General features: G+C 33.8%; 1 protein-coding gene and 1 long non-coding RNA gene across 4 annotated transcripts; both read right to left on the reverse strand.

The window, feature by feature from the left end:
- Positions 1 to 2,348: 2,348 nt before the first annotated feature.
- Positions 2,349 to 4,502, reverse strand: LOC106316705. 3 transcript variants are annotated; one of them, XR_001264930.1, is made up of 5 exons: positions 4,293 to 4,502; positions 4,129 to 4,175; positions 3,618 to 3,719; positions 2,518 to 2,595; positions 2,349 to 2,380 (listed from the first exon to the last, which is right to left on the reverse strand). It is a non-coding gene; the product is annotated as an uncharacterized LOC106316705 (long non-coding RNA). The 3 variants fall into 3 exon arrangements; XR_001264929.1 differs by lacking the exon at positions 2,349 to 2,380 and having other exon boundaries at positions 2,387 to 2,595; positions 4,134 to 4,175; XR_001264928.1 differs by lacking the exon at positions 2,349 to 2,380 and having other exon boundaries at positions 2,387 to 2,595.
- Positions 4,503 to 6,251: 1,749 nt separating this feature from the next.
- On the reverse strand, positions 6,252 to 10,121 carry LOC106315383 (beta-galactosidase). The gene is made up of 11 exons (XM_013753111.1): positions 9,921 to 10,121; positions 9,560 to 9,835; positions 9,379 to 9,471; positions 8,868 to 9,206; positions 8,649 to 8,736; positions 8,445 to 8,563; positions 8,005 to 8,357; positions 7,595 to 7,808; positions 7,266 to 7,499; positions 6,970 to 7,181; positions 6,252 to 6,825 (listed from the first exon to the last, which is right to left on the reverse strand). The coding sequence occupies exons 1-11, from the start codon at positions 10,086 to 10,088 to the stop codon at positions 6,435 to 6,437; spliced, it is 2,487 nt and encodes an 828-aa protein (XP_013608565.1). The 5' UTR covers positions 10,089 to 10,121; the 3' UTR covers positions 6,252 to 6,434.
- Between the last annotated feature and the right edge of the window lie 224 nt (positions 10,122 to 10,345).

Consider the following 10,345-nt stretch of genomic DNA (forward strand, 5'->3'; position numbering starts at 1 on the left):
GTCATTGTAAGTGGTAGAACCTCTTTCTATGTAGATATGTTTTGACAACAAATCTTCAGGATGGAATGTGGAGTATGTCTTGAATAGACAATCATTATCTGTTACCTCTTCTCCACATAATCTCAGTTGGTACACGACCCTGGACAAGGCAAAGTGAAACTCGGCCACTGTCCTAAAGTCTTGGTATCTGAGACTCATCCAATCGTGTTTGACCTTTGGTAATAATACCATATTGTATCTGGACTTTAATTTTGTCCAAAGGTCACGAGGATTCTCAATATGTAGATACTGATTTCTCAGTTCCTTAGTGAGATGATGGCGCATTATTGTAATGACTCTTTAACTTTTCACTTCTAGTTGCATAATCACCCTGAATGATACTCCTTCTGAGTCCTCTTGATTTCAGGGTAACTGAAGTGTTCATTGCCCATTCTAGATAATTATCTCCAGAGAGATTTAGAATGGCATAATCCATGGGTTTAAAACTCGGCATCTGAAATCATCAATCAATTCTTGATTCAGAATCCTTGCAACCAATTTAAATAATCAGTGCACATGATTTCATAAGTCTGTCTATGATGCTTAGGCCATACGGCTTTGCATTGTGATGCTTATACCTTATGGCTATTATGTGATACAACGATCTTAAGGATCAGATCATGATGTAATCCGGTTTATATAACCATCTGGATACTAGGCTACACGGCCACATAGATATGCACTAAGCCACACGACTTTCAATCAATCAAGGGCACAAGGCCGCAAGTATGAACAATGTATTAGGCCACACGACCATATACAAAACGGGATCTAGATGCATTCAATCATATTTCTTAGTTGCATATCTATTAGGTTTTAGAATTAAATAATCTAGCAACCTAACTCTCATTCAAAACAATATTAAACTTTCAATCTTTAAAGTTTAAGGTTTCAAGGTCTTTAGGATTTTAAATTCAAGATTAGAGTTTCAGTTTAAACAAGATTCAGATTCAAGTTTTAAAACAATCCTAATGATAGCTCTAGGCGATCAATCAAACACTCAAGTTTCAAATCAAAATTAAAACCGATTTTCCAAAATTAGGGTTTTAGGGGATTTCGAGAACTTTGATCTTTGATCAAGGGGATTTGATTTGAGATTCAAAAACCTTTAAGGTTCTGATTTTAATTGATCAACGGATCAATCTCGTTTTTAGGTTTTAGATTGAACTTATAGAGTTTCGATTTACTCATAGGGGATTGATCTATTTAACCTATGGCTTTTAGTTTTAGAGATTATCTTTTAGGGTTTCAATCTTTACAAAACAACCAGGTTCGATTCTTGTTTTCAGAATTCGAATTACCTTTATTTTGTAGGGTTGAACCGGACCACCAAAGTCAGATGAACCTCTAGTTGCACACGGACAAGAGCTGTCTCCTTATCGGGTCGCAAGCTGGGACGGGACGCGAGCTGTTGCCTTTGCAAGCGGCTGATCTGAATTGCGAGCTGGCTGTGATGCGAACGTGGGCTGGCTCTATTGTGAACAGGAAGCTGCAAATGTCTAGGATCAGGAACGCTTAAGGGCTTTAGCTGATCGGGTGTTTGCAAGCCGGAACGCAAGCCGGAACGCAAGCAAGAACAATTTAGGGTTCTTCGGGATTAGATCTTTGCACCAACTCCTCTCAGCTCATGAAATAAAAACAAGGAGTATTAGATTACATGAACACCATAATCTGAACAAGATATCATCAAACAACTAAGGTATGATAAACTTATCTTTCACATGATTTGAATTTGGCTAGAAAATCTTGTTGGTTCGGATTAGGGTTCCAAAAGACCAAGACGGCGCCGTGTATTGTTTCTGTGAGTGAGGGCGCGTCTGAGATCGGATCGACGAACGGTTTGCTCTGATAGATTCGTCTCGTCAAGAGCTTCAATTTGATATGTGGCTCGTGGTTTGGTTCCTCAAGGTTGGAGAGATCGATCGATTTTAAGTTGCGCCTGAATTAGGGTTTATGTGTGACGGATTTTAGGTTAGGTTTTGTCTCAGGGTTTTGGAGTCTATCGTGCTGATAACGTGTTGTAATTAGAGAGTTTAGAGACTGAATATTTCTGTGTTCTTATTAATGATCAAGGGGGTTCCTTTATATAAGGATTACAAGATAAATATAAATGGAAAGTATCCAAAACTTAAACTCACTAGGATTAGGAAAACTACTAATACATAATAATGAAAAGATTACATCTACTAGGAAAAGGAAAGAGTTTCCTTTTCTCCAGGCTTTGTGGCCGCCTCTCTCTCTCTCCAGAAGTCGGCTCTCTCTCTCCTCTCTCTAGGCTTCGGCCATCTCTTCATCTTCTAGGTATTGGGCCGGTCTTGGACCAGACCTGGTTAATGGCAATCTACTCCATGATTTATAACAATCCTAAGTTTTCCTCAAAAATTACATACTTACACCACTGGCTTAATAAACTGTCGTTTCATAAGATTCCTAAACCACCTAAATAAATTCTCGGCACTTAACTTAATTAAATTGTACCTCATCCGGATGGACCAAAATTAACTCTTATAATCCCATCTATATAACGTCATTCTCGCCAGCATGCCTTAGTTTAGTCTGCATAATCAAAACCAATTGTATATATATTTAACCATATAATTCGATCCAATCTCTATCATGCTTTAGAAATATACATTGTTGTGCTATCAATGAACATTTTCTCATCTAAAAGATTAATTTCATGTATTGTTGTGTTTACTCAGTTTTTTGTTATGATCAATCTTATGGTTTGTAACAGCATATATATTATGATTTATCAAACACGTATAAAATGTTATTTAAATACTTAGTTAGGTTACTGAGTATCATAATAAGATATTGTAGTTGGTATCATTATATATTATTGGTGCACAAAATCAAAACAGTGATAGATTAATTTTTCTTTAATTTAGATGTTGTTCTTTATGTTTTACTTCAAAATTTTGTTTTTTACTTTGGTTATATCCGAACTGAACCGATATAACCTGAATCCAAAAGATATATGATTACTTTATGGGTTTTATAATGCAATACAATTTTGAACCGAACCCGAAGTGTTATTATCCGAACCCGACCCGTACTAATAAAATTTTAGTATGGGACCTAGAAGCGTAAACCCGAAAATCTGAAAACTCGAAAAACCCGATCCGAATGCCAACGGGTACTCGAACGCCCAGGCCTAGCGATATTGATTTGAAAAAAAAAACATTTTCGACCACCCTGTTCTTTTACAGACTTGATGGGCCAGGTTATTAATTTGGGAGGGCTAAAAACAATTCATTGTTCATGCAAACCAAGGATGAAACCTGAGTTTACTCTTGAAGACATCAAGTAAGTACATGTTTTCAATTTAATTTGCTGTCTGTTGACATTAACAACGATGTATCTTGTTATTCCTACAGAACATTAAAATCAATTCCATAAGAACAATCAAGTTCCTCATTTATAAGACAACTCAATACTGTATTAGTACAAGAGTTATATGTGTATTGTAAGGTTTTGTATTGACTGTGCCTAATATCTTTCATCATTTTACAATTGTAATTATTTTTCTATTGTGACAGACAATAACAAATTCAAAGCAAGAAAGAGAGTTTTACCCGATGAGAAGCTCAAAGAAACGTAAAGAGGGCTTGGACAGGTGATATCCAGAACAAATCTCAGGTGGGCTGCTTCTACAGATCAATGGATTCCCAGCAACACTACAAATCAAGAAAAAGAATGACTCATGATTAAATAAATATATGAATTGGTGAAAATCACTTGAGAACATTATAACTGGCCATCAAAAATACTCCATCTGTTTCATATTAAGTGTTAAGAAAACAATTAATTTTTATATTTCTAATATAAAAACACAATTACCAATACATCTAACGATATTTTAACCAATAGAAAAATAAATTACTAAATAAAACTAATAAATTTCAACCAATAGAAAAATAAATTACTAAATAAAACTAATAAATTTCAACCAATAGAAAAATAAATTACTAAATAAAACTAATAAATTTTGCATTGAAAGTCGAGAACGACAATTATTTTGTAACGAAAAAAATTCTCCACAACGATACTTAATATGAAACGGAGGGGATAGAATTTAGGAAATACCTTACCAATATTATCTCCCACCGCCGCTTCAGCTTCATTTTTGTTTTCTGTACGGTTCATATGATTTAAGTATAGTTGTATTATTAAGTGGATTTTGACATGCATGTGAAGATATATCGATTGAACAAAACTTAAAGAGTTCAGAAATAAGAACGAAGACATACCTTTAGATGCTTCTGTCAAACCGTTCATACTTCGATACCCTTTTTCCGTTGGATCGGGATCATTGTAGTTCCGTCTGATATGTGTTCCATTTGTATCAGCCTCCGATCGATTGTTCTTATTTCTTCATCTAGATGCAGTCGTTAAGAGAAGGGGAGAAGGTAAAGTTACTTGTCGTTTTTGTTTTCGCTTGACTAAACTGATTTTTTTTTTTAAAGGTCACATATCAAATAAAAGTCACAGGTAAATAAATACATGGCCTATTGTATGTTGGGTTAAAATGTACAACAACCCTTTTGTCTAGAATATGTTTTTTGTATTTTTCAATATCCATTAAGAAGCTCAATTTTCTAAGTTTATAGGTAGATTTAAGGATTTTACAAATTAACATAATAAAAATTACTAATAGCAAATAAATTACATAAAATTACTAAGAATAACATTTTGTAATTTTTAAACTCATAAAAATAATTTGTATATAAATACTTGAACGTATAATAATATTCTAAGGGTGTTTTTCGATTTTGTTATTTCATAATAAATTTAGTGTGAAAATTTTTATGAAATTTTATCGGTATATACTACCAACTGATAACAAATTAAATTACATATAAAAATAAATTGAATAAGGTATATGTTGTTATCTATTTACATTATATAAACATCAAAATCTATATGATATATTTAAATATTAATTGAAAAATAAAAACCAGACATATAAATTAATTAAATATTTGTAGAGACAACCAAAAATGCTATCATACAAAAGGTGAATTACATATGATATTGTTTTGAATCTTTTGATTGTTGAATATCCAAAAATATTATTATGCAAAAGGGTTCAGATAAAACTCGGATTCCCGAATCAAAAGAACCAAACTAAATTCGGTCAAAAAAATAGTATCAAGTCCAAACCAAAACTGGTTAAATATTCACATGAATTCAAATTTTTGTATCTAAAGAAATAGAACTGAACCTGGTCCAAACCGTAATATTACATGTATCCGAATATATCTGAATCATATTTATATATACTTAAATATTTTAATTATTTTAAATTTAATATCTAAAAATATATAATATATTTTGAAATTGTCCAAAATACTTGAAAATATATACAGATTGTCAAAAATAAATATTTAAAATAGCAAAACAATACTCAAATCACCAAAAATACTTAAAATATATATTGATTCTCCATCTAAATATTCAAGTCAAACCAATTTTTATGTTGAATTTAAGTATTTTGATATGTTATTCAAATTCATATGTTATATATTATTTTTATTTTTATATTTTGAGAAAATTAAAGTATATTTAAACTTAAATGTTTAAATATAATTTAAACGGGTTATCTAAATCCTAACCGAACCCGAAAGGATCTGAACCGAACTTGGATCAAAATTTATAAATACATGAATAGGGCAAATTCTTCAAACTCAAAAACTCAAAATCCAAATAGACCCGAACCAAACATGAATGGATACTAACATCGTATAAATATATTTATAAAAGTTCAATTAAACGCGCGGGTTAAAATCTAGTAATATATTCTAGTAACATTTATGAAAAAACCCAAAATTTAAATGACAACTTCAAATAGTAGATAAAAATAGATCCCTAAATTAATATATTAGATTTTGGGACCTTTTTTAGACATCATTTTGAGATTTTTTTTGTTTAAGACTTTAAATTTATTTCTTAAAAGTATTCAAAATAATTTAAAAACAATATTATACACCAAAACCACATTGTTTTTTACATTGAAAAAACCCATTTTATTACTCAATAAATAACATTGTTATTGATGTAAAAAACATTGTTTATTGATCTAATTAAACTCAGAATATATTACACTAGGCAAAACAAGATTTTAATATACCAAGTGATAGTTTTTTGTTGTAATCGGTCGTTTATTGTGTATAAAAATTCTCATAAATAAAAAAAAAGTCAAGGAAAAATATTTAAGAGAGTTTTTATTTGATCTTAATATTTATTTCCACAACCCTACATCCGATCCATCTAAAAAATTATGATGGAACAAAAAAAAAACAAGAAACATTATTTAACCAGAAGAGCTATCTAAATTATTTAAGAGAATTATTGCAATCACTAGCTAGATAGCCTAGAGATAAAGATCTAATCTAGCACTCAACTTCCACAAACAATCGCTTAGGTGAATCTCCACAGTCCAAATTAGATCCAAACTTGTGGGAAGACACATTCATAGTGCAGTTGAGCTTTCCAACACATTCTTTAGCCACGACCTTCACAGCATCCTTGGCTCCTTCGCAAGAACCAGCAGCGAATGACCCACACTGGCCAGACGGATTTCCAAAGCTCGCGAATTTGACGGCTGAGATTGGCCGGTTGTTGCAAGACAACTCCACTTTATTGTGCTCATGAGCCTTGGCACAAACTCTTCCGGTAACAACCGTCTTGAACTTCACCATTGAGGGATCACCACCCATCTCTTCGAATAGTGTGATAGTGTTGTGTCCCTTGTCATTCAAGAACGATCTTGGAACATGGTACCTACAAGAATTCGACCGTTAAATATCCAGTAATTCAGATGAATTATAGTAACCATTTTTTATTCTGAGTAAAAGTTTTGTAAAAGTTGAAACAAAGGCATATCAACATGAAAATAATAAATAAATTATTTCATTTTAAGCTTACCATCTCTGAGTTGGTTTGCCGCACATGAAAGCACATTTGTCGCTACCATACTCCCCACGGTAGTCACATTCCTCGGTGCAGCCCTCGTCACTAGAGTTAAAGCTTGGCCAATAGCGTCCGATGCTCTGACCATTGATCCAAACCTCCCCTTTCCCAAGACCATTCAAGTCGACAATCACTGGATCTTTACCTAGAGGAGCCTTAAAATTTGCCTGAAGAGAACACTTCTTGTAAGAAACTTGCTTATTTGCAATATCAAATGGTTTTATAGAGAAATATTTTTAGTTGATACTGACCTTGTACCATGACAACATTCGATCAGCTGGTAGCTTTTCGGTTGACCATTTACGGTGGTGGTGACCAGCGGATTTCATGCTGAAAAGTTTGTGGTTGAATCCATTCAAACCAATCTTGTAGTCCCATTGATGCTTCGATAGATCTTTCTCGATCGTTTCATCTCCTTTGTATCCGACTAATTTCACAGGACCGTTGATTCCAGTTGGACCACTCTCAAAGAAAGGTCCATAATTCTAAAGCACATTAAGACCACAATTTCAATTTTTTCACAATAAATTTAGGATATCATCATACATTCAATAAGCTATATATGGTTTTGTTTTTTTACCTGTAGTCCAACTGAAACACTGAGAAGTGCAAGGTGATTAGTCCCGTGAACGAGGTTCACCTTCTTCTCAAATCTGTAATCGAATTTGTTGTCCCTCACGATTTCGTTACCTACGTATTTTCCATTGGCGTAAGCATGAAGAACATGAGCGTTGCTATGAACCCTTAGCGACATGTTTCTGCTCCAAATTGGATCTTTCTTGTCGAGATGAACCCTAGTTCAAAATTAGTATCAAAACCATACAAAAAAATCAGTTAAAATTGTACAATCTTGATACAGTGGAATACTCGTCATGTGACTTTCTATAGAGCTAATGTTTGAATCAGGATTTAAACGGTCATAAGAATTAACAAAAATATAAAAGAGAAATATTTAATTGGTTCATATATATATATATATATATATATTACCTAGTCATGTACCAAAGATAGTCACTAGCATCATTTGTAACGTCTTTTTGGTCTACAAGACCCTTGGCAATGAGGTCTCCACTGCCTTTGAGAATGGTCTTCTGAGTAGTAAACTCGGGCCTCCATGTCCATTTCAGCTTCTCAGGCTCATCACAAGAGTCTTCGGTAATGATCGATGTCTGAGTATTCACTCTTGCAGTGTTATAAGCCTCTTTATCGCAGTCAGGAAGAACACTCACGGACCAAGCCGGTACATTGTAGTCTTTCCCTTTGAAGTTGACCAAAGCATCCGCAGTTGCGTTCACATTACCGATGAAGCAGCTTGATTTTTCGTTTGTTGAGTAAACCGTAGCCTTTTCAAAGATACAACATGTGGGTTAATGATACCATTCAGTTTTACTGTCAAGAAGGGAAAATATGGAAATATGATCGGGTCTAACCGTGACGGAATTGCCAAGATCGATTGTTGAGATATTTCCGTAAGTTAAAGGCTTCTCCATGGATTTCAACAACGTGTGTAGCTGTTTCAAGTGACCCCATTTCGGTTGGTTCAAGTTACCTGAAAATATATAGATATAAGTTAAGACTGTATATATTAACCAACATTTTAAGCGATTTATATATATAAAGTGTGAAGTTATTGCCATATTCATCAAGAGGAGCATCGTAATCATATGAAGTGGTGATGTATGGACCTCCTGCAACTCTTCCAAAGTTAGTACCACCATGGTACTGTACATTGTCGCACATGCATATAACAAATGAACAAAAAAATTAGTAACCAAATCTCTTAACAAAAAGGAGTTTAGTAAATATAATTAACTAATTTTACAAATATTTTTATGCATGTAGCTGAATCTTACCATGTAATAGTTTTGGAAAGTTCCTCCCGTTTGAAAAAACCTAGCAACGGAAAAAGCAAGATCTTCAGCGGTTCTATAAGGATGTTTGCCTCCCCAGTTTTTGAACCAGCCAGTCCAATTCTCTGTCCACATCTTTGGGCTGCTCGGGTTGCTTGGTTTGTACTGGTCACAGTAAAATCCATTGCATGTCTCGATCATAGGCTGAGGAGCATGGGGTTGTTGGCACATAATCCATGGAACACCGATGTCTAGAGAGTTAGCCATGTTGGCACACCAATCAATGTAGGCTTTACCCTCCGCTCCATAGGATGAGATCACGTTCCCATACTCATTCTCGATCTATAAATATAAGCGAACAAGTTTTTTCAATAAAATCCATTTTTATTAATATATAGGAAAGACATTATGAATATATAAATGTTTTTGATGATATGTAGCATGCATATATAATAAGTGGTTGACCACTAAAGAACCATAAAAATTTGTTGCCATAACATTTGTAATAATGTACCTGAGCTAGGATGATTGGACCTCCTTGTGAAGCAAAGAGGCTCTCTTCCTTCATCATGTTTACGATTTTCGTAGTGAAATTTTGCATTTCATTCTGTATAAAGAGATTGAAGAAAACAATATAAGAAATTCAAATATATGAATATAGCGAGATTTGTAAAACTGAAGAAGTTTGGTTTTACCATGAAACCGGGGTTAATTGTTCGGAATTTCATGTCAGGCATATTGTGCAGCCACACGGGGAAGCCTCCGTAGTTCCATTCTGCGCAAACATAAGGTCCAATACGAAGAACAGAGTATAGACCCGCGCCTTGGATGGTTTTGATGAAGCGGACAAGATCAAGATTTCCTGAGAAATCATATTGCCTACGTGACGGTTCATGTGCGTTCCAAAAAACATAGGTCTCAATGGTATCTAACCCACCATCTTTGGCTTTGCTGATGAGATCAGGCCACATCTGCAAAAGCACAATCAAAAATGATAAATATTACTTGCAGAAGACGAAACAAATTTACAAATGATGTGGAAGTGTAAGTAAATACATCAGAAGTGCTTCGTGGATAGTGAATGGAGCCTGAAAGAAGGATTCGGCGTTGCCCATCGATGGTGATAGCACGTTCATCATGAGAGACAATGGTTGAATTGGCTGAACCAAAGGAATTAATGAGGATGAGGAACAAGGATAAGAGATTGAACTGTTTCATTTTCATAGCTTTAGTGTTGTGTTTCTGCTGCAGAAAACGATTGTATTGGAAATGTGTTTAGATGAGATGTTTTTATAGTAACTTCGAGAGAATAACAGCCTACGATTTTTTATATTTGTTTCTTCATTATCTTAATTAAACTGAATTTCTAGGATTGACTAAGTTTAAGATGAGAAACAAATGTGATTTGAATATATGAAATAGACCCAAAAAAACTAGTTGTAGTTCTTTTCATATAATAAATATTTACTCTGTTTTAAAAC

This window comes from Brassica oleracea, chromosome C9, assembly GCF_000695525.1.
Source record: "Brassica oleracea var. oleracea cultivar TO1000 chromosome C9, BOL, whole genome shotgun sequence".
Taxonomy (NCBI): Eukaryota; Viridiplantae; Streptophyta; class Magnoliopsida; order Brassicales; family Brassicaceae; genus Brassica; species Brassica oleracea.

Bases quoted from the DNA above. Each gene is read 5' to 3' on its own strand.
- LOC106315383 (XM_013753111.1), bottom strand. From the start codon at position 10,088: ATGAAAATGAAACAGTTCAATCTCTTATCCTTGTTCCTCATCCTCATT. The intron at 8,737-8,867 runs GTAAGATTCAGC...GACAATGTACAG, and splicing joins CTTTCCAAAACTATTACATG to TACCATGGTGGTACTAACTT. The intron at 8,564-8,648 runs GCAATAACTTCA...ATATATTTTCAG, and splicing joins TGCTCCTCTTGATGAATATG to GTAACTTGAACCAACCGAAA.